Source organism: Gavia stellata, chromosome 18, assembly GCF_030936135.1.
Source record: "Gavia stellata isolate bGavSte3 chromosome 18, bGavSte3.hap2, whole genome shotgun sequence".
NCBI classification, from domain to species: domain Eukaryota; kingdom Metazoa; phylum Chordata; class Aves; order Gaviiformes; family Gaviidae; genus Gavia; species Gavia stellata.
Window position 1 is genome coordinate 2,031,497 of NC_082611.1, and position 26,668 is coordinate 2,058,164.

The 26,668-nt window shown below is 51.3% G+C and overlaps 4 protein-coding genes and 1 non-coding gene across 5 annotated transcripts; 2 read left to right on the forward strand and 3 right to left on the reverse strand.

Annotated features, from left to right (window-relative positions):
- Window positions 1–286: 286 nt before the first annotated feature.
- TBL3 (transducin beta like 3) lies at window positions 287–10,707 on the reverse strand. The gene is made up of 22 exons (XM_059826380.1): window positions 10,667–10,707; window positions 10,473–10,524; window positions 10,286–10,378; window positions 9,947–9,994; window positions 9,505–9,646; window positions 8,902–8,986; window positions 8,265–8,432; window positions 7,865–7,940; window positions 7,328–7,424; window positions 6,727–6,923; window positions 6,205–6,346; window positions 5,661–5,719; window positions 5,026–5,129; window positions 4,221–4,371; window positions 3,846–4,076; window positions 2,974–3,044; window positions 2,420–2,576; window positions 1,944–2,002; window positions 1,344–1,447; window positions 1,035–1,106; window positions 595–753; window positions 287–445 (listed from the first exon to the last, which is right to left on the reverse strand). Exons 1-22 carry the CDS (start codon window positions 10,705–10,707, stop codon window positions 333–335), a joined length of 2,421 nt encoding a protein of 806 aa, XP_059682363.1. The 3' UTR covers window positions 287–332.
- Window positions 10,708–11,540: 833 nt separating this feature from the next.
- LOC132318669 (small nucleolar RNA ACA64) lies at window positions 11,541–11,665 on the reverse strand. The gene has a single exon (XR_009484350.1). It is a non-coding gene; the product is annotated as a small nucleolar RNA ACA64 (small nucleolar RNA).
- A 624-nt stretch (window positions 11,666–12,289) lies between these two features.
- RPS2 (ribosomal protein S2) lies at window positions 12,290–15,292 on the forward strand. The gene is made up of 7 exons (XM_059826444.1): window positions 12,290–12,445; window positions 12,651–12,740; window positions 13,191–13,298; window positions 13,853–14,026; window positions 14,110–14,269; window positions 14,738–14,829; window positions 15,169–15,292. Exons 1-7 carry the CDS (start codon window positions 12,290–12,292, stop codon window positions 15,247–15,249), a joined length of 861 nt encoding a protein of 286 aa, XP_059682427.1. The 3' UTR covers window positions 15,250–15,292.
- Window positions 15,293–15,733: 441 nt separating this feature from the next.
- On the reverse strand, window positions 15,734–17,585 carry NDUFB10 (NADH:ubiquinone oxidoreductase subunit B10). Its single transcript, XM_059826479.1, has 4 exons — window positions 17,390–17,585; window positions 16,599–16,737; window positions 16,095–16,234; window positions 15,734–15,939 (listed from the first exon to the last, which is right to left on the reverse strand). Exons 1-4 carry the CDS (start codon window positions 17,535–17,537, stop codon window positions 15,839–15,841), a joined length of 528 nt encoding a protein of 175 aa, XP_059682462.1. The 5' UTR covers window positions 17,538–17,585; the 3' UTR covers window positions 15,734–15,838.
- On the forward strand, window positions 17,536–26,419 carry RPL3L (ribosomal protein L3 like). The gene is made up of 10 exons (XM_059826575.1): window positions 17,536–17,616; window positions 19,028–19,220; window positions 19,789–19,957; window positions 20,840–20,975; window positions 22,121–22,307; window positions 22,862–23,022; window positions 23,334–23,435; window positions 24,086–24,181; window positions 24,703–24,822; window positions 26,354–26,419. Exons 1-10 carry the CDS (start codon window positions 17,536–17,538, stop codon window positions 26,408–26,410), a joined length of 1,302 nt encoding a protein of 433 aa, XP_059682558.1. The 3' UTR covers window positions 26,411–26,419.
- Window positions 26,420–26,668: the final 249 nt, after the last annotated feature.

A 26,668-nucleotide genomic window follows, 5' to 3' on the forward strand; every position in this document is an offset into this window, starting at 1 on the left:
ACGACATTGCCAGTGGTCTCTCCCAGCTCTGCAAAGTCTTTAAATCCCCAATAAAGACCAACTGCCTGTTCAGAGCCGGGTTCCGCCTCTTCTCCAAACTAAGTGCTGTTTAAGTGACTGGGCCTGAAAATTCAAGGTGTGAAAATACAAAGAGAAAAACCACAGCTTGGCCAAAGGAATGACCCCTTCCTCTGTAAGCCCCAAGGAAACTTGTTTTAGAAATTCAAATGTTAAAAATTTATTATAAAATACAGGAATAGTCCAGTTGCTGTACCTGGTGGGAAAGCAGTTTAGACTCTCCCCTCGGGAAAGAGCAACCTGTGGGAGGAGGGTCACAAAGTCATGTCTTCCTGCTGGGCTGCATCAGCCAGCCGCATGTTTTGCCACATGAAATCAATGAACATGGAGGCCTGCAGCAATCGGCTCAGTCTCTGAAAATGGCGCTCTGCAGAGAGAGAAAGCCAATGGTTGGCATCACAGGAGAGAAAGCTCACCACAACAGGGCGCAAAAAAATCTCTCTTCTCTTTAGACCAAGGCAAACAGGGAATATTCACAACACGGAGCTCACAGCCCCTCCCTGCAGCGTGACTCACCGGTGTAAGGCAGCAGGGACTCCACAGCAGATTTAATGCCCGAGTACTGCAGGAGGCTCTCTGGTGCTTCATGCCTCAGGAGGGTTTCAATGACAGCTTGGGCCTCGTGACAGTTTCGAGAGTTGGTATTCCACGTCACCAGGAACGTTAACACTGCCTCTAGGGAGGAAGGAAATCCGTACACGCTGGCTGTGCCACGGGTGCTGGCATGCAGGAGACGCCAAGTTAGAAAGCATCTCTTCTGTCTTACAGAGCAGTTCGGCTTTCGCACACCGTGACCGAGAGCCCAGGGGGGCAGAACAACCACACACAGAACCGTTTCTTGAGCCGTCACAGGGACATCCTAAACAAGGGGGTGGTAAGGCTGGGAAAGCCACTCGCGCACCAAGCCACTCGCCTAACCCGAACGGTTTTAACACTTAAACCACATTGCAACAAACCTTTCTGATCCTTTCGGAGTCGAACAATGTTCTCTTCCAAGTGCCTTCTCCCTTCAGTTTCCTTGAGGATGGCTGCAGAAAAGAGAAACGCAGAGTCCATGCCAGAGTCCAGCCCATGCACCCATGGGCTGAGCGCAGGGAGACCATTTGTTATCGGGGTGATTTCACTAAGGAGAACGGGAGTTGTAAGAGAAAGGGAAAGCTGAGGCTGTCAGACAATTAGACTTTGTAGTCTTTGTCTACTTAGAAGCTATGTTCTGGAAGGCAGAGAGAGCAGAAAAATGCCTTCAGAGCACAACGTGGACTCACCTTTGACCACCATCAACACCGTATGTGGACGATCCAGAGAGATTGCCAACCCTAAAGCTTTCAGGTATCTTTTCTCATGAAGCAAGTTAGAAAGCTCTTGCTCTCTAGAAAACAAATCAGGGTCAAGAGAGCGAGACAAATATTTGGTTGGTGGAACAAACCGCTATACAGAAAGTAGCAGCTTTGGCAATAATAGCGTGCAGAGGTTTAACACCAAGAAGTTAATAGGGCTTGCCAATGAATGCCTCTGTGCCCGCACTGTGCAGATAATCACCCTGGCACGTTCAAGAGCTCCCTCAATCAGACAGTGCTGGCTGAAGCATGAGAAAGTGAAAGTAGGTCTTGGTGGTTTGACTTTGCTTATCTTAGCAGTGCATAAACATAAAACTAATCAATTGTCAAGCTGACAGTATTAGAGCAAGGCTTTGCAGGAACTAAAGATAAACTACGAAGAAGAGGAGACTACTGTGCCTTGAAAGCCTCTAAATAGCTAAATGATGCAATATTCGGATTAGATGCAGCTGGGTGGCTCTAGGTGTGGACAGTTTCGCTGGGCAAAGTTTGCCTGCCACAGCTCATTATCGCACAGGATCAACTTACTTCATAATCTGCTCCTCCTGTTTAGCTTGCGCCTCTTTCTCTTCAATTTCAGTGACATCCTATAAAAAAAACACAGGATACAACTTTGTCAAATTTTGCTTTAATACAGCTGAATTTTTATTTAGCCATAAGGCGATTAGGAGATCAGTTTCTGCAGCAAGATGTCTAGAGCAAGTAATTTAAGTGTTAAAGCCAGCAACTCGCAACTTCCCTCCAAACCACCTTTAGAACACTAGCGCTGGGCAGGCTGCTAAGGCCCGTCTGCTGTTCCTTTTACATCACAAACTGGGGAAACACAGCATGGCCAAAAAACCCCCCAAACCCCAAGATATGCCTTACTGACCCAATTTCGAAGTGCAGAAAACGAGGAGAGCACATGTATGTCATGCTGGAACAAGCCCCTGGGATCCTGAGGTCTCCAACTGCATTCTGCTTTCTAACCCAGAGAGGAAACACAGGAAGACCCCGTACTGTACCTTCCACAGCGTGATGCAAGAGTCACTGGATGCTGTCACAACCATATCATCTTGCTTGTTAGAGTGAAGACCCCAGATTTTATCTTCATGACCATCTAACGTTTTCACACACTCATTTGTTTTAATTGTCCAGAGTTTTAAGAGACCATCAGAACCGCTTTTGGAAGAGAAAGAAACACAACAAAAAGAATCACTGGATAGATCCATTCTCGCTCTGCCCCACCTCAAACATCAGATAAACTTGTCCCACTCCAATGCCTTTCAAACAGGAGCAGAACTAATCAAAAATGTCAAGGGCAAGATGCACCCTTAGCTCTGCCTAACTACAGCGTATGTCACCAACCCCGCAGCTAACGAGAATCCACAGCATAACCGGAGGAAGATAAGTTAGGCTCTGCAGAAAGCTTGACATAAACATGGCATCTTCCTATCAGTCTTTCCAAAACTAAATCCATTGCACAAGACTCTTCGCTCTTGCTGCTGATATCAGCTAAGAGAGTTCTCTTCTCATTAGTTTTGGCACCTTCCTCTAGACTCCCAGTGTAGGCATTTACCTGCTGAGCAGTTGTGTTCCTCGGCTTACAAAAATGATCTTCAGTACAGAGGCATCGTGACCTTCAAAGGTCTGGAAAACAGAACGGAAGCTCAAAAGTAGCGAGAGTTGTTGCCAGGCCTTTCGACAGAGTCCTCTTTCAACAGGATAATATTTACTCCTAAAGCCCAAATAGGTAAGTTCCAAAAAGCAGCCTCTATCCTTGGGATTTTTATTGCAGGTTGAAAAGGCAGTAGGAAATGACTTGCCCCCCGCCCCCCCCCATGCCATTTCTTCAAACAACCTGCTTGCTTAAATATGTTTCCCAAAGTCATATTGCAAATGGTCTGAATGGTGAGGCCAACTGCACAGGCTATCTCCCCAAAAGGTCGATTCCCCTGCCACTGTGTGAAGCTCCCATTCAGTGAGATAACACCGCTGGGCAGAATGTGGTACAGAGTAGCAATTGCCTTCTCATGGTCTTAGTGAGGCATTACTGGACTGGAAAGATAGTTTTCCTATGAAGAGCGAGCCTGAAATTTAAACTTGCATGTTTTAACTTGATGACCACAGCTGTGTCAGGCAACGCCAGCTTTCTTTCACAGCGTGAATGTGCTTTTTCCCCTATGATCAACCATGTTGCTCATTCGTTAGCTAGAAAAGAACAATCACTTGAGCACTGGGCAGATGCTCTTGTCCTGGAGTTTTGCATGCAGCTCGCAGATCCAAGATCCTGGAGAACAAAGCTAGACCTGGATAGCTCTTCCTTCAGCATGGCCACGGTGCCACATTTCAGCTGCGCTAACGAGCACAAACTTTTTTGAAGCAGCCTTGATCAATCCCCATAACATGCAAAGGGTGCCTAGAGCAAGGGGCAGTCTGAGTTCTCATTACCTTCAGACAGCTGAAGTCCCGAAGACCCCAAAGCTTCAGGGTCCCATCTGCTGAAGAGGTGGCCAAGACCTGATCCACTGGGGAGAACTGCACACACCAGATTCCACGCTTATGTCCAGTGAAGACACCCAGCAAAGAGCAATCAGAACAGGACCACAGCTTGGCCAGCCGATCCTGCGAGCCTGTGGCAATGAGCTTGTCATTCGGAGAAACCGCCACGCTGTTTATGTCCTAGAGAAGTCACGTAAGTACAGAGAGTGCAAAGCAGTTTAAGTCTTTGCTCTTGCTGTTGGACAGGTAATAAACGTAGGGTACGACATGGGAGAGAAGGATTTAAGTACAAAAAGCACGTTCCAACGTCAGTTGGAGCTTTACCTTGGCATGACCCCTCTCAGTCACTTTTGCATGAAGGGTTTCTGGACTGGAGATCAAGGCTGCTTTTGCTTTGGAAGTGAGGGATTCCGGGATATTCCAGATCTTGATTGTGCAGTCTTGGCTGCTGGTCACTATGAAGCTTTCTTTCAGTCTGAAAGGAATAAAGAAGTCAAGTGTAAGGAAGCAAAACAGGGGCTTCCCCTGCACAGAAAAAAAGCCTTCTCCTCCCCTATCAGGATTTACACACTTTCAGTCACTCTGCTGCAATGTGAAACAGAGTGCTTTAATGTTTTTTCAAGCTGTCTTCCATTTTACTTAGGTCCCTGGGATAGCCTCCAGCAATTCAGACATTAGTCAACAGCACTGCTAGCTCTGTTCATTTACAAAGGTATACTGCAGCTCTTCAACAGGCAAGCTGGGCTGTCAGACTGTTAGGCAGCATGAAGAAAGGAGAAGAGCTGATAAACAGACACACTATTCAGGCAAGCACCTTCATAGACGCATTCCCTTCGCTTCCCAACCCTCCTCTCCAGATCACTCAAGCTTTATCCAGCAAGGTATCCAGCTGCTGCTCTAAGGTAAATGGGAATTAGACTGACAAAGAAATGCAAACTTCACAACTTATGGATAGACAGATGTGCACCCCCCCAAAAAAAAAAATCATCCTTCCTTCAAACTCAGAGCACCACGAATGAGAAATGGGATGGCTCAGAGGCAGGCATCCACCAAAACATTCACCCCGAGGATCAGCAAAGCAGCCATGACTCATGCTTGCAAAGGTAAACCCTTGTCTGATTTTTATTACCTTGAGCAAGAGACAGCGCCTACCCCATGCGCATGACCCAATCCTTGGGCAACACAGATCACCCTTCCAACTTTGTTCATCCGCCAGACTCGAAGGCTTTTGTCCTGTAATGGGAGAGGACAGAAACCGCTGTGGTTTTTTGGCAAGCGGTCAGTTCCCTGTGCGTTCACCACTTGTGTGAGCCTGACTATTCACTCCTTTTCAAGCTTGAACCTTTGCCTGCGTTCGTCACAGCGGGTGAGGGCAGACACAGCCAAGCAGGGTGCGCTGCAGTCTGGGATTCCAGCACAGAGGTTTATTTCTGGGTGTATCAGGGCAGTCAGCACCTTTTCTTCCAACACAGCTTTTACGCACAGTTCCCCATCAGTCTCACACTAATGACATCTCTGAACTCTAGTGCAAGACACTTGGAGAATGAGGCATCTCCTTTCAGGCTAATAAAATACAATTAATCACATTTCCCCAGGGACAACGTTAAAAAGGGATAGTGGAAGAACCTTATATTTGGGGGACAGAGCAGACAGGAATTCCGTCTGAATAAAAGTCCTTTCTGGATCACCAAAAAGGAATACGACAACTGCCCATAAAGATCACTAGAAATTAAGAGTTTCATTAAATGAAGAAAACTAACACACCTTAGCACAGCTGACGAACATCAGGCCTTTTCTGAAGACATCCAAAGCAAGAACTGTTTCTAAACAAAAGAAGAAAAACCAGCTGTATGCAAAGTAATACTGAAATCGGACAACAGAAATGCGTGAATTAATGAGTCCACTGCTTACGGACTGGGGGACAGGTTTGGGACACTTGGACACAACATATCCACACTCGCTATGGAGTGATTGGCTGCTTGTGGCATTGGTGCAAGTCTGTCACTTGCAGCCACAAACCTGCATTCAGAGCTCACGCTCCCATACCTACATCTTCAGCTCCAATTTAAATTGATCTCACTGCTAGGGAAAGGGACTGAACCGACAAACCCGGAAAAAGAAAGCTAGTGTTTGCAAAGCCAGGACAGCATAAGATATCCTTTCTCCACACAACTCCAAAACCTTATTGTGATGCTGTTCCAGAGAGAACTCAAGGACTCCAGTGTCCACATAAGAGTTGTGAGAGAAGCTGGATAAAGAAATACTTGCACATCTCCCACCCACCCACGTCAGAGCTGACCACACACACCTGTGTGGCCGTAGAGGATCTGGCAGTGCAAGGTTGCCAGTTCAAACACTTTCAGCTGAGGGCTGTTGGTAGCCACAACAATGTGAGAATCACCAGGCCCAAGGAACTTCACATCCAGAACCTCATCGTTGTAACCTGCAAACTGGGGAGGACAGAACAGGAACAGTTTAACAGGGAAAAGTGAGGCAGTTAGAGAAGTACCGAATGGCACCATGCTCAGTGAGGCTGCGTTGCTGTTACTTTCATTTAAAACTGCATGTAAAAATCTTTTTTACACATAAGCTGGAGCACTGGAAGGATTTCTGGCTACGCCTGTTCTGCTTTCTTCTTCCTACATTTGTCTCTGTGCAATATTCCTCCAAACAACCTCACCAGTGAAATTGGCTTTCTGGCTTGGAACCAAGGAACAGTTCAAGAACAGGCAGGAGACAAGGACACCCCTGGACACAGCTTTCACCAGGAACAGAGCTGATCCTCAAGTATGGATAAAGGGAGAGGAAAAGGGAGGCTGAGAGTTGTTACCTGCTTCTTGAGCTGAAGAGTTTGAGCGTCATATAAAACAATGTTGTGTTCCACGGACACTGTGACGATCTCATTTCTCGCAGGTACAAGCATGCACTGGGTGAGACTGCGCTCGCTGGCCTCCTCCTTCGACTCAAAGGGCACAGGCTGGGTATACACACAAGCAGCCGTGGCAACTTCCCAAACCTTCAGGATGCCTAACAAAAATGATGATATAAATTATCTGTCAGAGCCACTGTTTCAGACAGTGATTGTCCAAAAAATATAAAACAAACCCTGGCCTTGCCTACTGGAAAAAGCGATGCAGCTTTAAGGCAGGACTGTGAAGAGATCCAACCACAGTTTTTCTTCAGTCCAAATCAAACTTCATTGCAGTTTGAAAATATACATAGTTAAAGCTCCACAGCATGCCTGATCAGTCCGGCTCATCCACTGTTGTTGGAGGAACACAGGGGAAGGCTCTACTCTCCAGCCCTCAGAGTTCAGCCCAAGGCTTCTGCCACACAAAGAACGCACATCCCAGGAATAACGGCAGTGAAGTGTCTTAAGTACTGTCCTTCCTTGGCTTCTAAATCTGTCAGCGAGGTGCCAGGACACTCACCTTTGCTGCCAGCTGTGACAAAGTGCAACCCTTGTTTCTTCACACCCAGTTGAGAGAAATCTCCCTTTTCGGGTAACAAGATGGCAGCTTCCACGCTCTGCAAGAGAGTTGGCCGAACACCAGCTGAGTGCGAGGGGCCAGAGTCCCATTTCAGCAACCAGAGCTGTGCAACAGCCCGCTAGTGCCAACAGACACACGCACATCACACTCCGCTGCCCCAGACTGCATGGCTACCGAGGACAGGCAGGCAGATACAACGTGAGAACAAAGTCTCTACATGACTGCCCGCCCATTCTCCTCCAGCACTGGGGCAGTGGAGGCATACATTTCCTCAAACTGCCCAGGCACGACCCCACCAAGCAAAGAGAGAAAGAAAATAAACAGCTTTAGACACAGAGTTTTAAGGCCTCTGGAAAGTACAAGGGGGAGAAACCTGATTTCATAATATATAGGAACCTAAAGAGGGAGAAGTACCACAGGAACTGTGACCTACGAACTACAGAGGATCTCAAAGGAATAAATGAAACGCAATTTCACCTCGTAGACAGGGACGGTTCGTTTACTTTCTCTGGTCTTCAGGTCCCACACCATGCAGATTTTATCACGGCCAGAACTGCAAGTTAAAAGAGCAGTTTCAGTGCTAAATCCATTCAACTCGGGCTCTGAGTGCAAATTTGGAATTGTGGGAGTTCAACACCTCTCTGAAGAGGCCCATGTGAAAAAAAGCACCAGCCTTCCATGTTGCAGCACGATATATTTCCAGAAACACAGGTGCTGACACCCTCCACCACTTGCTTGTATAGTCAAGCAGAGACTCAACACTTGTAGCCGTCCTTCCCCTCACAGGAGAACCTTCCCAGACCCTACAGAAACACCCAGTCTCTGGCAGGAGGCAGGGTGAACGGGAGAGAAAGGCTAAGCCTCTGCAAGGTTTTACCTAACGAGCGTGTTTCCATCTGCAAACGCCAGCGAGGTGACAGCACTGAAGTGGCCGTCCAGCATAGCAACACACTTGCTGGAATTCAGGTCCCAGATGCGGATTTTGTAGTCAATTGAGGAGGAGAAGAGTTGCAGACGAGAGATATCAGGGTGGAACTCAACAAGGCTAGACAGAGGGAGACGCACTTGAACAAGACAGGAATAAACTACCTGGCATGCTGGCATGAGCCCAATATTTAAACAAAAATACATTCTACACAAAGAGTTCGACAGATCAATTGACATGAATTTATAAGAGGACTTTCTTGGTAGGACTTCATTCCTCTGCCACCCACCAGAAAAATTTATGACTGATCTTCACCAGTCTTTCCACGTTCTTGAAGTACATCAGTTAGCAAGCACAGATATTCCATACAGATCCCAACAAATTTCTTGATCAAAGTCTTTCCTCTCTGGGCTAAAGTCAGTCATAGCCCTGCTTTTTCACTAGACATTTCAAAAATCAGGAAAGAGAAGAGCCCAAAACTTGCTCGGAATGGGCCTTCACATTCCATTCACTCAAGACCTTTCACATCAATCCCAGCACCCAAGCATCACACCAACACCAGCGACTGACAAATACCACTTGTCCTTACTGAACAACTCCTGAAGATCCTTTTAGGTTGTGTGTGCAGTACTGTTTGATCATATCCCAGATCTTAATGGTGCTGTCACAGCCACCTGGGAAAAGAAGGGCATATAAGAATGAACTACAGAAGAGAGAGACACAGGAGGTCCCACATGTCAGCAACTGCAAAATGTCATGAGTTGCAAAGGCAGCAGAAAGAAAATAAATCTGATAACAATGACCCACACCAAGAGCAGCTCACGGACCACCTTACACTTCCACAGAGCCAGGCAAAACCTGACTGCTCACAGCCAAACCAATTAAGTTACAGGTCATGCCTGCCCTCCTCCACCTCCAAGAGTCCCAGGTCTGCACTAGGATAACTACGCCACACTGTCTCATAGATGCCTGATTTTTATCACCATTTTAGTAAGTATATTTTAGATAGAACATTGAAAGGAGCCCTTTTTGTCTGTCAATATGTCGCTTCTACCTAAGTAAAACCTCTCTGGACTGTGTCTGAGTTCAGGAGATCACTACCTCAGGCTGTGTCCAGCTGAGCTAAATTATTCAAAAGCAGAAGGGCCACCCAATATCATTCCTGCCAAGTTACACTGAAATAGGACCGTACCTGTGGCTAACAATGTTGAAGTAGAGTCAAAGGCCATGCTAGCAACCGGCGCTATGTGTATGGCTTTCCACGTGCGAGTGCACTTGTTCTCTCGCCAGTTCCACTGCTTCAGCAACAGGGCTCGGCTCCCTGTCACGAGGATCTATGCCAAAGCAAGGTGAAGGAAAGCACGATCAACTATTAATTAGATTTTAATTTCTTTCAGTGCCCACACGCAAAGCACAGAAATGCCAGTTGCTATGACACTCTTGAAACTCAGTCTCTCAGCATTCCTCTGTCTGACTCGAACCCAGAAGGGGACACAGATGGAAGTGCCTGAGAAGACTCCGCAGAGATCTCTGGAAACGCAGGGCGCTTCCAGGTGGAGCAGCCTTCAGCGTTCACTGGCTTTATCAGGAGGGCCTGACAAAGCAGCGCAGAAAACCACAAAGCAAACACGTACCTCATCATCTGGGCTAAGAACAAATGAACTGATATCCTCTTCATCATCCTATAAAAACGAAAAGGAAAAAACCCACAGTTAAACCGCCTGCGGAGTGCTCTCAGAGCTCCCTTCTCGACATTATTCTGCTGACACCGAGCGCACCCAGCAGCTCCCAGCGGCGCTTAGGGACAACACAAATAATGTGTCTGTCTATTTAGAGCAATTCTCATCATCCCCTCTGCTTCTCTCTCTTGGGAGCTTTAAAGCAACAGCCGGCAATGGCAGTAAAACACCTCAGGAGCCTTGGAAAATCCTTAGCGGGTCCATTAGCAGTCATCAGAGGCCGGACCTCCTCACCTGCTGCAGGCTGTGGAGAGCTCCTGTTTCTACATCGATGACATTCAACTTGGTCCCACAGGGGCAAAACATGAACTTTCCATCCCGGTTTATCTGGAGAAAAGGGAAGGGAAACCAGGAACGTTTACAGAGCCGGGAGACGGGGTATTCCCAAACCTGCCCCTCGCCGCCTCAGGTCGGGCATTACCTGGACTCGCCCTCCTTTGTAGAAAGGCTCGATTTTCCTCGACACGGCGTAGCTGGAAGGAAAAGAGAGAGACGCGCAAACCGGCGGTTAAACCACAACTGCGCCGGCCTGGTAGCTCCCGACCGCGAAGCCCCGGAGCAGCGCCGCCACGCAGGCCCAGCCCCGGGGATCCCGCCGCCCGGGCCGCTCCTCACTTGCTCTTGAAGCGCACGGGGCTGGTGGCGGCCGCCTCCATGTCTCCCTCCGCGTGCCGGCCGCTTCCGGCGCTCCCGGTTGCTACGGGAGAAGGGCGCCACTTCCGGCGCATGGAAGTGACGCACACGGCCACGCTGAGGAGGGAACGCCATGACCACCATCTTTGGTGAGGGCAGGCGGCGGCCCCGCAGCGACAGTCCCACGCCGGCTCGCCCCTGCGCACCCCCCCCCCCCCCCCCCGAGATGGTGGGGGGGAAAAATACCCGGTACCTCCGTGCCAGCGCGGGCAGGCGGGCCCGTGGCAGCCCCCGCACCCCTGCCCAGCGCTCCAAAGCTTTTTCCAGCAGAGGATTCCCTCCTCGCCCCAAGGAAACGACTCCCCGGCCCCATCCATAGGAAAAAGTGGGGTTTTTAGACCATAGCAACGACAAGCAGAGACTTGACGAAGGAGCTTTCAAGTAATTAACGTTTATTGCATATAAAAATACATAACTGAATCATTTCAAAGCGTTCCATCTGTGAATACTCTGTCACCGCCCATTGCAGCAGGCCCTTTGCTGCGCAAGGCTCACCTGCTCAAGCAGCGAAGAGGGAAGAACCGCTCTGGAGGTGTCAGGCAAGCCCACCGCCCCACACGCTGCGGGGCCGGCAGCTCCCGCCGCTCGGGAAGGCAGGGCCAAGCGCTGCAGCCCGGGCAGACCAGCCCCACAGGCCCAGCAGCACCGGCAGATCCCTCTGCTCCGCCACCCGTCCGTCCGGGGAGGCCGAGGGCTCCCGGGCCGCGCTCCGCACCTGCTGGCGGAGGGAAAGGCAGCTCTCAGCGACAGCCGCTACCCCGGCAGGCGTTACTCCCCGGTATCTGCTCGCTGCAGGGGTTATGGGAACATGGGTTTCACTCCCCACACTTTACGGTGGGCAATAAGCTTAATGTTCCCTATGCTGTCGGCACAGTTATCTCACCAGGGGCCACAGGAGACCCCAAGTGATTTTCAGACTGCGCCAGGCGCCCACAGCTAACGCGACCCCCGAAGCACCTTCCCAGGCCGCCCACCGAGGCCCTCCCTACCCGACCCAGACAGCGCCATGAGCACAACCCAACAGATGTTTTTAAAAGCTCAAGGAGCGCAGAAAGCGGGAGACACCGCGCTCGCCCTCCCCACCCGCTGCACCTACCCTCAGCTCACCTCAGAATGAGCGCTGCACGCGTGCGCGCCCTTTATATGGGCTCACACGCATGCGCTAGGCTGGCGCATGCGCACGGCTGCCCATGGCTTCACCTGCCCCGCACCCTGTATAAGTGAGCGGAAGGCGCCGCTCTGCACCGCAGTGTATTCCCCATTCAGCGCGCGGGGCTCGCACTGCCGGGCGGTGCTCTCGCGAGACCCCCGCGAGTATAACTAGCGAGCGGCGGGGGGGTGCGGCCTTCTACGCTGAGAGATCACGTAAGTGCGGCGGGGCGGAATGGCGCCGGCGGAGCGGCCTGTGCTCCATCCGCGTCCATCGGGGCCGCCGGTGGCGCGGGGGCAACCGCCCCCGGCCTCATCGGCCGCCTCCGGGCCGCGCTGCCGTTTCCCGCCGGCGCGGCGGTATCCCGGCTGACGCGGCCCTCTCTGTTCCAGCAAATGGCGGACGACGCCGGTGCTGCGGGAGGTGCAGGAGCGGCCCGAGGGGGCTTCCGCGGCGGCTTCGGGACCGGGCTGCGGGGCCGCGGGCGCGGCCGCGGTAGGGGCCGAGGGAGAGGCCGCGGAGCTCGTGGAGGCAAGGCTGAAGATAAGGAAGTAAGTGGTTCCCGGGGCTGTGTGGGGCTGTCCCGGGTGGCGGGACCGCGGCGGAGCTGGGCAGTGCGGGCCCGGCTGCCAGCGGCTGTGTGAGGGGCTGTCTCTGTTGCCGTTCTAAAAGCCGGAGCAGAAAGCGAACCGGTTCCCGGGGGGTGCTGGCAGCTGGTGCTGCCGGTGACCCTTCTTCCGCGGATTTCTTTCTTAGTGGATTCCTGTCACCAAGCTTGGTCGCCTGGTCAAGGACATGAAGATCAAGTCTCTTGAGGAGATCTATCTCTTCTCACTTCCAATCAAGGTAAGCTTCTGTGAACACTTAAGTAACGTTCAGCAGAATATTAATCTGAAATGCAGAGTTAGCAGCGGTGGCTGCGTTTGCTGTTTGGGCTGCTCAGGGTAAGTGAGTTTGAGTTAAAGGCATAAATCAACAGAAGCTGAGGACCGATGCAGTCGCTCGTAGGGAGGCGTGGTGGGTTTTGTGTGTTGCGTTCTGCTTGGAGTGGAGATGGCCACATGTTGCTGTAATAGCTCTGCTCAGTGACGGAAACAATTAAATCTTAACTTGCTGTGTTGGACTGCTTAGCAAGCTGGAATAATTTTATGCCTGCAAAATTCAACATACTTAAGTATCTATTACTTAAAATACATGTGCATAGGATTATTGAACTGAATTGTAGGAGCCTTACTAGCTGTGTTTGGTTTGTTTAAAAAGCGTGGCCTTGCGTGACTAAATGACTGAATCTTGCAGGAGTCAGAGATCATCGATTTCTTCCTGGGATCTTCTCTGAAAGATGAGGTTTTGAAGATTATGCCTGTCCAGAAACAGACTCGTGCTGGTCAGCGTACCAGGTTTAAGGTAGACTTTTTTCCTGTTTTCTTACATTGAAAAACTTTGCATGTTGTCTTCTGCTTTTTTGGTATCGTATTAATAAATTAGTTCAAATACCTTTATTTTCTTCCTGTAAGACCTAATAAATATTTGGGAATGGGGATCAGCTTGTGTAGCTTACAAAATGTTTGTATTAATTTTAAAACTGTAGTAATATGTTCAAGTGTTATTTGAAACAGCCCTAGCACAAAATTAAGTCACGCTTGTGCAGCAATGCTGGCTTTTCAGGGGCTGTGGCAGAGAGAGAAGTCTTAAGTGTAAAAAGAGAATGTTGTCTGCAGATTATCTTTTGACCAGTGTGAGGCTGTGGCCGGGATTTGAATCCCAGTTGTCAACCATAGCTGGTTTTGACTGAAGGACGAGCTCCAAGGGGAAAAAGGGGCTTCTTGAGCTGTGACTTCACTGCTGAGCGCACACCGCGGGTTACCCCTGGTGAGACACGCTGATGGGTTGTGTTCTGCTGAGAGAGTTCCCATGCAGCGCAGCCACCACTGAAAACTTAACTTTTCTTTCAATCCTAGGCTTTTGTCGCTATCGGGGATTACAACGGCCATGTTGGTCTTGGTGTTAAATGCTCTAAAGAAGTTGCCACTGCTATTCGTGGGGCAATCATTTTGGCCAAGCTATCCATCGTACCTGTACGACGAGGCTATTGGGGGAACAAGATCGGCAAGCCCCACACCGTGCCTTGCAAGGTGAGAATGACTCGCTGGGCCTGGTCTGGGTGCTCGTGCTGTACCCCATGTTTTGGGAGCTGTAACCCGTTGTGTTCGTGTAGGTCACTGGCCGGTGTGGATCTGTCCTGGTGCGTCTCATCCCAGCCCCCCGTGGCACAGGGATCGTGTCTGCCCCAGTCCCCAAGAAGCTGCTGATGATGGCTGGTATCGATGACTGTTATACCTCAGCCAGGGGCTGCACTGCTACGCTCGGCAACTTTGGTAAGCTTCAGGTTTTCGTGTTGTAGCTTAGCTGTATGTATTGCCATTTTTGTTGTTGACAGGGATGCAAGATACCCATTTCTGTAGTATTTTTTAATCTGTGTTGAATCAAAAGCTTCTAGCAGTCAAGCAGGAGCAAAGACTTCTGATACCTTTTACGGTGTAGGTTAGTCCTGCTGTAGATGATCCTGAAGTTCTGTGAAAGTTAATTACAAGAAATTGTCATTTTATACGTGCGTTGATGTTAAAAAACCAAAATCTCCCAATCTGCGCGATTGCACTTGTTTGAAGTAGTGTAATTGTCGTAAATGGAGAGAGAAAGAAAAGTGAGTTTTCTGGGTACGTCAGAGAGACCCTGCTATGGTTTCCCTGGTCCTTCCTAAATTCTACATTTTTGGAGCTGCGTGGGTGGTACCAGCGAGTGGGTTTCCGTAGCCGTGCTGTGCAACGTTTGACTTCTGTCCGTAGCTAAAGCCACCTTTGATGCCATCTCCAAGACGTACAGTTACCTGACTCCCGACCTCTGGAAAGAGACTGTGTTCACCAAGTCTCCTTACCAGGTAAGAATATTTCTGCAATTTGTAGCTCAAATCTTACCCCCCTACCCTGTAAAGTTCAGATGCTGCACCCAAAGAATTTGCAGTTTAATAATGGGAGAGTAGATTGCTGTCAGAGCTGACTGCCAGGTAGAGTGGGATTTTTCAGCATGCAGTTTTGAGTAATACGTAAAAAAAGGAAATAGAAAAAGAAAAGCTTTGAAATAATAAGTAAAAATAAGTTGTATCTGAACTACCCCAGTCCCCACATACACCCCTTCTTGGAAAGGGATGCAGTGCTGAGAAACCTGTGATAGTGGCTTAAGAAAATAAAACATGGTGTTTTTTGGTTTTTTTTTTCAGGAGTTCACTGATCATCTGGCAAAAACCCACACCAGAGTCTCAGTGCAGAGAACCCAGGCAGCTGCTGTGGCAACGACTTAAGTGGGTTTTGTACAAGACAATAAAGTGATCAGTGAACAAGAAATGGTGATTGGTCTGAGGGGATGGTTAACGCACTGGGCAGATGGATTAAATCTCTGCTGGGGATTTGAGCAGGTTCACGTCTGTGGGCCAGAGCCTGAACATCTGCTGAATGCAATAGCATGTTAGGTTATACTAATCCATGTTAATCGTGTATTAATCCTAAATGGAGCCTAGAACCAGCTCTGAAGATTATGTGCTGTCCTACAGCATGTAATCTTTACCCTCAGGGAATTGCAGAGCAGTACAGCGTGTTTCTGTGGGCTCATGGAGGGTGGGGGAGAGGTCCTGAGGGGAATTCCCAGCCAGGGCTGGCCGTGGGTTAGAGAATGGTAACAACCAACTGGAATGCAAAGATGAATGCAGAGCTGAAAAAGTAAGAATTCTCTAAGTGTTTACAAATCTCTTGAAAGAACGAGTCTAGATTCTGGTTGTACGGCAGACATCTGGGCTGCATGTTTATTGTAGAGGTTAACAGCATTGCAGTTCAAAGATGCAACATGCAGTATTCGACACAAGCGCCATGGAGGGAGGTGCTAACTGTTTACATCTACTGAGACGCATTTGCTTGCGCCTTCCTCTCCTCCATCATCCTGTGCTTCTGCTTCATCAGGCACGTCCTTGCGTTTCCATGGACACCAAGATCACCATCTAAAAAGAAAGTAAATATCTGAAGAGTTGCCCCTCAGCAGCTGAAGAGAAACAAGCCTCTGTTCCACGTTAAGTTTGGGATGTGGCTTAAGACCCTCTTTCCCTGTGTGCTGTCCCAGCCGCGGCAGAGGTGCGCAGGCTGTTGCTGTACTCACATCTGTCCTGGTAGGCCTTGGTGACCTGTGCCAGCAGCTCCACCTCCTTGGCGCAGTTCTGGAACTGGTTGGGTCCCTCCCTCTGCTTGCATGCACCTAGCCTCTCCCGAACTATCTCCACGATTTCCTGATCAACCATCCTATGGGAAGATGAAGAATGCAACCACAGCCAAGAGATGATAGAAAAGCTGAACAAAGGGGCGATGATGCCCTGTGGCAGGTCAGTTCTGGGTTTTTACAGAATTCTGGTCTGGAGGAACCAGGTGGTGCAGGAGGATGTGTCCTAATGCCACCCTGCTCAGCTCAAGCATGCTGCAGGGGACAGCAGGGCTATGAAATAGGTGTTTTGTAACAGTGTGGGCAGGGGGTGCTGCCTCAACATCCCAAACTCCGTGAAAATGCTGAGTTCAAGCCCACTGCTGCAGTTCCCAGGGCTGACTAACTGCAGCAGTGTGCTCTGCTGTGGCCTCGCCTGGGGGCAGCCCAGTGACAGCCCATACATACCTGTCCCTCCTCCACTGTGCTTCGGCCTCAAAGAAGCAGAGGTAGTCACCCTCCAGACACTCGCTCAGGTCGGGCACACGGCGAAACTTCTGGTGGTAATAGTAGAACTTGTTCTTTGCTTGCTGGCGCTCGATCCACTCTGCAGCAACAGCCCCGTGGTCAGACACCCCCAGCCCACGGCTAGCCAGGGGCAGCACAGCCCCAGCGCCTGCCACAGCCTCGCTGCCCGGTCCTGCTGCTGCCTTGCTGGGCAGCGCTACACTGCAGCGGTGGGCCCGGTGTCTGTGTGCATCCAGCTCGGTGTTCCCTGCGTGTCTGTCCCAGGGTCCGTGCTGTGTCCTTGTCTGTCGCCCATGTCCCTGTGTCTGTCCCAGGGTCCGTGCTGTGTCCTTGTCTGTCCCCCATGTCCCTGTGTCTGTCCCACGGTCCGTGCTGTGTTCTTGTCTGTATCCCATGTCCCTGTGTCTGTCCCAGGGTCCGTGCTGTGTGCTTCTCTGTCCCCCATGTCCCTGTGTCTGTCCCAGGGTCTGTGCTGTGTTCTTGTCTGTGTCCCATGTCCCTGTGTCCTTGTGTGTCCCTGTGCCCTCCTGTGTCCCATCTCCTCACAGGGAGATGCCTGTCCCGGTGGCTGTGTCCTTGCACCTTTGCCCCGAGCCCCTGTGTGCCCCTGCCTGTCTCGGTGCCCGAGGCCCCGTGCCATGCCGGGGCCCGACTCCCGCAGCCGTCGCGCACCGCGGAACGGCGCTAGTGAGGGGGACGGCGGCGGGAAAGGGGAGGGGCGCGAACGGTACCTCGAACGAAGGTGACGGGCGCGTCGACGACATAGTTGAAGACGGTCTGCAAGATGGTGACTGGGTTGGGCACCGACGTCGTCCTCTCGGAGACGGGAGTGCGGGTCGGCGGCACCTTGTACGCCTCCCAATCCCTGTCCTCCGGCATGGCGGCGGCGGGCCCGGCGAGCGGCGCGGAGAAGATGGCGGAGGCCCACACACGGCCGGCGGCGGCGCGGGACGCCGGGGTCAGAGGGCGCCGCTCTGCGCATGCTCCGCTCTACCCGGTGCATGCTGGGAGGTGTAGTCCGTGTCCCCCTCCGAGCCGGGCCCTGCCCCGGCGGTCCGCCCAAACGGCCTCAGGCCGCGGCCTGGAGGAGCAGCAGAGCCCGCCCGCACAGACGGATCTGTTGCCTCCAGCTCTTTTCCAGTCAGAACCACAAACGCTTTCTTTCCTGGGCTGATAGAGGGATTTTTAGTCTGTGTCTACCCAGAGCAGCCGCCTGCAGCGAGCTCGGGGTGCCCGGCGCAGGCGTTGGCGGCTCTGAGCCCCGTTGGGAATCAGTCCTAATTGCTGCCGTTCACGTTCAGGTTGTTTAGGAGGGAGAGATGTAAACTGAGACACCAGCGACTGACCTTTATCACACCGCAACTGTTAGGTCCAGCCTGCCAGCTTGGCCGAGTATGAAATGAATATAGCAGCGGGTGAAGCTAGTAGCTAAATTTGTGTCTTCAGACCGATAACCATCTTAAGTATTAGACGGGGGAGGCACTTACTGACAGCCTCTTTCTGCGGCTGACCTGGGCTGAAGACGTCCCATGGTTTGTAAAGCTCGGCACTGCTACCTTTCGATTGTGTGGAGAGGGAGAGTGAGCAGGGCTGGGTTACCGGCGATGTTAGTGCAGCTGAAGTGGGGTCGAACTCAACTGAGCTCCACTTGGGCTGGAAAATAAGCTTGGTGCAAAGCGCAACCAGGTGCCAGGACTGATCTTAGCAAGGGAGGAGTTGCGGTGGATGTAGATCTAACCCTTTGCTGCTTGGGATGACTCCCAGTTCCCCTGCCTTGAAGCCAATTGTGTGAGAAATTGTCCATGTCTCTAAAACGCTGTTGGTTTTCTCTGCCTGGCTCAGCATGACCTTGCGATTGGGGTTTATATATTTAGCTCTTCTAATTTGGTTTTCAAGGTGCATATTTAACCTGCTCGTGTTCTTATTACTGATTCCTTTGGGCATCCTTTCCCATTTCTTCTGATAGTTAGCAGTGCTTGTTTGGTGCCATTTGCCTTGACGACACGAAGCCCATGAATTCTGAGCAGGCCCTTTTGGTGCTGCAGAATACAAAATAAGTCATTATAATTAACGTCACAGAAGGGCAGGCCTATTAAAGAACATATTTCTCCTTCAAAGTCCTCAAGCAGAAGGAGGAAGATCATGTTCAAGTTTTTTTTTTAGTCAATCAGCATCATTTGTCCAGAAACTTACTAAATTCTTCAATGCACATGATGGAAGCTTAAACAAAATCCCCTCCTTTTAGGAGTTCTTTTTCTCCCTCCAGCATTCACTGATATTTAAGGGGAGATTTCCCATTGTGCTTTGGGTCCCAGCATCTTCTGGGACCTGAAAGTGAAGCTGATCTTTTTTGTTCTTCCTCTCTGCAGTCCCACCGCAAGTTCTCTGCTCCCAGACATGGCCACCTGGGCTTCCTCCCCCACAAGAGAAGCCGTCGCCACCGAGGGAAAGTGAAGACATGGCCTAAGGATGATCCCAGCAAACCAGTTCACCTGACAGCTTTCCTGGGCTACAAAGCTGGCATGACACACACTGTGCGGGAGGTGCACAGGCCTGGGCTTAGTAAGGCTTGGCTGGTGGAAGCGGGGAGCCACATCCAGGAGGGAAATGAGGGAACGGACTTGGTGGGAAAGGCTGCTCCTGGGAATGGGTGGTGGAGCACATAGCTTCCAGGCTATCTCCTGTAATGCCGTCCAGATCTTAGATGGCCAAAGGCCACCTCACAGCCGGTGTGAGCTGAGTCTGGGGCTTCCTGGGAGGTCCCCACACCAGTATGGTGACTGGTGGTTTGTTGGATCCTGCTGGCAGAAGGATCCTGCAGGGTAACTACCTGACAAACCCTGGGCTTGGAGCTTCTTGCTGGGGAAGTTTATAATGTTACTCTCGGGGATGCCCACAGGATTGGAGCCAAACTCCGGGGCAAGACCCATCCAATGTACTGCTTCCCCCAACCTGGGGAGGATGGGTTAAAGTGTGGTGGCCCCCAGGGTCTAACCTGTTCAGTGTCTGGGGACCAAACCCTGCGCGGTCCTCCAGCAGATGGGAGGTGGAAGGGCTGAGGCTGGCTGTGAGAGCAGAGTGTGACCCAGGGAATGATGCTGAGCACCATTTCCCCTTTGCTATCTTGCAGAGATCTCCAAAAGGGAGGAGGTGGAGGCTGTCACCATCATTGAGACCCCCCCGATGGTGGTGGTGGGAGTTGTGGGGTACATAGAAACACCGAAGGGCTTGAGGAATTTCAAGACTGTTTTTGCTGAGCACATCAGCGACGAGTGTAGACGGCGCTTCTACAAGAACTGGTACGTGTCTCCGCAGCTGGGGAGAGTCCCTGGGGCACTGCGAGTGGGCAGTGCCTTGCAGGTCTTCCCTGCAGGCTCTCCGTGATGCCCAGTCATTGCAAACAGCTCAGCTACCGGCAGCTGGCTCTGGGGTGGAGTGAAATTGCTGTTTATTTAGTCATGCACAGAGATACTGCAAACAGCTTGATGCTGGGAATCAGCATATGCATATGTAAATTTATTCTAATAGTCGAACTAAGCGCTCTCCACAATATCATATGGCAGTGCATGCTGCGGGTTCGTTTTCCTTTGTGTAGGTCGGGCCCATCTACTCCCGATTAAACTGGAATACTTGAACCGAGGCACCAAATGAAGGGAGTAAAACCAGATTTGTCAGGGGAAAAATTGATGCAGAATGTGACCCCTGGCCCTTGTAAACATCACCACCCCAAATCCCACACCAGTGGAGAGGAAAATGGAAGCATGAATTTCATGACTGTAGGAATCGTGTCTCCTGCAAAAGTGCTGTTGAGATCCACCCACCACATGCCTCTGATCCCTGTCGGAGCCTGTTTTCTCCTTTCTCCACTTAGTTCTGATTTTGCGCTTGTATTTTGATGGCACTGAGCCAGTCAGTGGGAGACAACTGGATTCCTCATGCAAAAAGGTTTGAATTACCAGCCCTTTTCACAGCTCATTATTCACTTTCCTCTTCCCATCTCAAAGCCCTGTGTCATGGCCCGACAGCCAGGTGAGGTTCAGGTACCCACAGGTACTTTGTGCCTCCAGGGAAGTGCCTGGCAAGGTGATCTGTCCCCCCACGTCATGCTGTCTCAGGGCACAGCGAAGTGCAGAAGCACTACACCATTCAGCTCTGCTGGCTGTTAAACACTTTTGTCGTAGGCACAAGAGCAAGAAGAAGGCGTTCACCAAGTACTGCAAAAAATGGCAGGATGAGGATGGCAAAAGGCAGCTGGAGAAGGATTTTGCGGCTATGAAAAAGTATTGCAAGGTCATTCGTGTCATTGTGCACACGCAGGTCAGAACCTCACCCCAGGGGTGGGCAAGGGGGGCTCAGGGTCTTCCTCAGCTTGGAGCGTGGTGAGGGCCTGGGAGCCGGGATCATGGGGGTGTCTTGGTGGGGTCACAGGAGGCTGAGCAGGCAGACGCCGGTCAGAGGGTGTGGGACAGGGTGTGCAGGTGATGGGAGGTGCTGGCTGACCTTTCCAGCTACCTCCTGATAACAGCCCTGTCCCTTTGAGCCGGGCTCAGCGGAGTTCCCTCCTGGGGGATTGCCAGAGGGACTGTGGCTCTGGCACGCTGGGGACCCCACACATGCCGTGGAGCAGAGCAGACTGCGCAGAGCCTCAGCAGGTGGTGAGCCCTGTGTCAGCAAGGGACCTTAGGCCCCATGATCGCCTCAAATTAGCAACTGGTGTCAAATGTTTGGGCAAAAATAACCTGGGGCAGGCACAGTTTTGCCAGATGCTGATTGCTGGATACACAGGGCCCATTTTCATGCTGATCCCTGGAGTTAACGGCTGCACTGGAGCCTGGGGCACAGCTTGAGGCTTCACTTGGGGCTGGCACAGACCCTCAGGAAAAGGTCCTGCTGAGGCGGTTTGGCAGGGGCTTTGCACAGAGAGCTGGGACTGGGAGAGAGCAGAGGCATCTCTTGGTAGGAACTAGAAATAACTGCTCAGTTTGGAGGCAGAGGGGGAGCATGACCGAAGGAGAGGCGCTGACTCTGGCTCGGAGCACAGAGCTGCATCCTGGCTGGTCGCAGTGTTCAGCCTTAGACGATGCTCTGGTGACGGGCTCCTCTGGGGTGTTTACCATGGCTATTACTACTGTGCTTAACTCTTGGGGTAGGACGAGGCTGGCTTGCTCCTGTGCTCCCTAGAAAGAGGGTGCGCATCAGCTCCTGCCTGGAATGGGAGCACTGGGAGACGGGGTGGTTCAGCTTGAGGGCAAGGAATTGGGTCCAAGAGATGTGTAAGCATGCTGACCCAGGTTGCTGGCTGTTATGTGGTACGCTGACAGTGTGGTAGAGAGGGGTGGTGAAGAGCTGGTGCTGCTCATCTCCTGTGCCCCTCACAAGTGGTGGGTGATGTGGCCCTGCCCTCATGTTCATGCCTGGGAGCTAAGGGGCAACATTTTGCCCTAATGCACTGTCTAATGCAGATGAAGCTGCTCCCGCTGCGGCAGAAGAAGGCCCACGTGATGGAGATCCAGCTGAATGGTGGGACGGTGGCCGACAAGGTTGACTGGGTTCGTGAAAGGCTGGAGAAGCAGGTCTCTGTGCACAGTGTCTTCAGCCAGAACGAGATGATTGATGTCATTGGCGTGACCAAGGGGCATGGGATGAAAGGTACAGAGCAGGGAGACCCTTGCCAGGGGCTTGGTTCTGTCCTTCTCATACGACACTGCCTATAAGGTAGTGTTGTGGGAGGGGAGTATTAGCCATGCTGAGAACCCACCAACTTATTGCACAGGGAGTAGCAAAGAGCCTTTGGACCTCAACCATGACATGCAGTTCCATTGTAGCAGAGCTTGGTTTCCTTAATCTCAGTAAAAGCCATGTTGTCTGCTGTGCCCAGAGTCCTCCCAGGAGGCTCAGAAGCACTGTGAGTACGTAACGCCATTGCACTTCTCACAGACCCCACGTGTATGGAGGTGTGGGTGTTTCTGTGCGTGTGCGTGGATGTGCTCAGCAGGAACATATCACAGTCTGATCAGATCCATGGGAAGTGAGAACAGTTCTGTGCTCTGGCCTCTCACGGTGGTGACGGCTCTTGGTCTTCTTCCAACACGGTGTCTTCTGAAAACTTCAGAAAAATGATGAGACTTTCCCCTCCCCAGCACTCAGACACCAGCTCTGAATCTCCCTGGTGTTCTCACCACCCTGTCCGGTCACACTTCCAGGGGTGACAAGCCGTTGGCACACCAAGAAGCTCCCCAGGAAGACGCACAAGGGCTTGCGCAAAGTTGCCTGCATCGGAGCCTGGCACCCGGCCCGGGTTGGCTACTCCATTGCTCGGGCTGGCCAGAAGGGCTACCACCACCGCACGGAGCTCAACAAGAAGGTATGGCCCAGCTGGGCTCCCTCAGAGCACCACTGCGCCTTCCCCCCGTCCTTCCTCCCGTCCTTCCTCCCGTGCTGTCACCATCCTTCTTTGCACGGTGGCCTCTGCTCCCCCCAGCTTCTCAGGTGTTTCCCTAGAGATCTGCAGTGCTGTTGTTCTCCGTGTCTTTCCCTGTTGTTCCCTGTTCCCTTGTTCCCTGCTCAAGGGACACATTGCAGGGTGCACATCTTGGTAAACACCGTGTCGTCCCTGTGACGTTCCTCACTGAGGGGGTGGGAAAGTCGCCATCTCAGTTTCCTTTCTGTTCCTAGATTTACCGCATTGGCCATGGGATCCACGTGGAGGATGGCAAAGTGGTGAAGAACAATGCCTCAACGCACTATGATGTCACGGAGAAGACCATTACGCCTCTGGTAAGCGCTGAGGGGGTAACAGAGTTGTGACTGGCCCTGGCTAGAGGAATCCTAGCCAGGGAAGTAATTCCTTGACTGGAGACAGCTGCATAAGAAATTATTTGAAGGAAATTCACTGAAAGAAATGCAGTGATTGCTTTCCTTATGTTTGGTACATGGAAAACCATCTCTGTAAGGTGTTTTTTTAGGCCCATTGATGGACGCAAACACATAATTTTCAGCTGATAACTTGGGCAGGAACTGAGAACTTTGTTTAGAAAGAAAAATAAGTATAAATGACACTAACAATCTGATGCTTAACAGATAAATGCTTGTTACTTGGTTTAAAAATTCACTTTTGCTTATTAAAAACCGTTAACTCGGGAGTCTAGCCAGCTCTGCTCTCTGTTCACCCACATCCTTCAGGGAAGGAAGCAGGGTTACTGGTTCCCCAGCTTTTACAGGGTGCTGCTTAGCTGGGATCATGCAGTCAGTGGGGCTGACATGCTCTGGTGGGGTCCTGAGCAGGCGACCTGAAGGGTGCAGAGGGTCGTTGGCTGGAAGGACTGTCAGTCACCAACTTCTCCTTCCCTAGAAAATGCCACCTGTGGACACGTCTGCTCCCATCCAGCTCTCCTGCCTGCCAACCCTCTCTCTGCCTCTCCCCACAGGGTGGCTTTCCTCACTATGGGGAGGTCAACAACGACTTCGTCATGCTGAAAGGCTGCGTCGTGGGCACGAAGAAGCGTGTGCTCACCCTCCGTAAGGTGAGAGCAGAGCTGGCGCTGGGGAAGGACGGGCTGTAGCTCTCCACGAACAGATTCACCACGTGGAGAATGCTACTGCCTCCAAATGCCGGGCAGGGAGACTGGTCGGGTCCTTGATGCTGGGTTGCAGAGGGCATGTGGCACATGGGTGTGGTGCTCAGTGAGACCATTCGCAGCTAGATGGTTTGTGGCAGTGTGCAGTCAGACGTACTCTCTCTGGAGACAGAAGCTGCAAGCCTTTGAGGGCTGTGATGGGGGGCCCAGAAATGGAAACCTTGGCCATAAACAGATGGTGAGGAAATGAAATGCTAAGTGAAGAGCAGGCTCATTTCAGAGCTGCTCTGCAATCCAAGGCATCACCTGCCACCTGAGCACCAGGGTGTTTCTCTGAGAAGGCAGATTTTCGTGGAGATATTTGTCTAATGGATGCACCTAGGATATTTCAACCCTGCTTCCATCAGAGCAGACGTCCAGATTTTCTGTAATGATAAGCCTGACGCATTGTGACTCCTCCTTTCCAGTCCCTTCTGGTGCATACAAGCCGCCGGGCTCAGGAAGCCATTGAACTCAAATTCATCGATACCACTTCCAAGTTTGGCCATGGCTGCTTCCAGACAGCTCAGGAGAAGCGGGCTTTCATGGTGAGTTATGCTCTGCGCCGGCTCCCGCTCCTGGGCCATGCTCGCAGCTGGGGCTAAAGCAACTGACTGACTCCAACCAAGCGTCTGCTTCTCGATACAACAACAGCCAAATGAGTGATCGGGACAGTCTTGCATAAAAGACAGGCATGAATTCAATTCACACAGCAGATATTATGCTAAGGAAGAACATGATGATTGTGTGAGTGATCCAAGACAACCCAACTAGCAAATAATATACCATATGGCCAACCAGTTTCCATTCGCCACGGGATGTTTTAAACAAGCAGTTAACTTGGCAGGCACTGCCTTGGACATATGGTCCCTTTCACCCTTAATTGTGCACGTCTTTGATTTGTTTGGAATAACTTATAACTTTAATGTTCTTAAGAGGAAAAGGTTGGGTCAAATTCAGACACAAATTTGCAATTCTTTTGTCAGGAAGCTTTCAAAAAGGCCAAGCAGTATATTTTTCTTAAATCCAGGGGAAAAAAAAAATAAATCCAAAACAAGCAGAGTTTCTTGAATAGTTTTGCAACCTACATCAGGCTGGTGCATAAGTCTGAATGTGAAATTGAGGAAGCATTAAGCAAGCCAGGCCTTCAGTTAGCAGAAATGAAAGAAACAACTGCCTGGACACCACACAGATGTAAACCATGTCTGGATCTGGCCTGTCAGCTAGAAATCCCATGTGAAACTGGCTAAGCCTCCTTAGCCCTGGGAAGGGGGATTGGCTATGCAGTGCCTTTGCAGACCTCTTTAGAGGTTAAGCTGTTTTCCTTTATCTCCATGTTAGGAGCTTGTTCTGTGTTCTGCTTTTGCTGTTGCTGCAAGTCCTGCGTAGCTGTGACGTGGACCTTAGTGACAGGAGGTGGTTTTACCCGGTTGCAGATGTTTTCTTTGCCATTTTCTACTGTGGGGTGAGAGTTTCCCCCACATATAATGTGGCTAAACTTTACATTTGGCTAGAAGTAGAGGCACATAAGTAATTCTTGCCATCTGCTCCCACAGGACTTACTTGGTCTGGGACAACCCTGTTTCTCAGATGGTGTAAACCCCTCAGGCTCTGTTGAGTTGGCTGTTGAGAATCTGTGCCTTTGGCTGTGGGAGGCCTTGCCTCCTCCAGGGCTCGTACAGCAGCTTGGCAGCCCGCTCCACCACGATGGGCTCCTGGTAGCATTCATCAGCACAATTACTGCTCCCCTCCAAGTCCCCTGACTGCAGGCCAGCCCCCCTGGCTCAGTGCAGGTCACTCATTGCCGCTCTCTGGCTGCTTTTGTGCTGTCCAGATAAACAAACCCTTTGTGCAAGGGCAATGATGTTCTGCTCGATTCCTGCAGGGCTAGGGAGGCCCCAGGGGCGGCTGGTGAATGGTGGCACAGAGCTCCCAGCTGGGAAGCAGAGACCAGGAGCAGCCTTGCACAGCAGAAAGGGGCCAGAGCTGCAGTTCTGCTCCCCCCAGCTCAGATGCAGCCTTGTAGGCTGGGTTTGTCTGCCACGAACACCGAGAACTCTCCTCTCTGCTCTCTTCCAGGGCCCTCAGAAGAAACACTTGGTGAAAGGGAAGCCAGGAACGCAGGAAGAGCTGTAAGGACTGAGATTTGCAAGGCTACCTAACTGGGCACCTTCAATAAAAAGGCTTCAAGCCATGCCTGCCACCTGCCTTCCTTCTGGAGGGGTGTCTTGCCTGTATTCATTGCTGCCTGTGGGCAGCAGTGTGTCCTCGGGGCTCCTCAGCAGGTTGGGACGGGACAAGTAGCACTTGGGGCTGGCCCATATGGACAGAGACTAACTGGGACAGCCAAGTCTGCTCTGTCCTCTGGATCCTCCCTTTCCTTTGCCCAGTGAA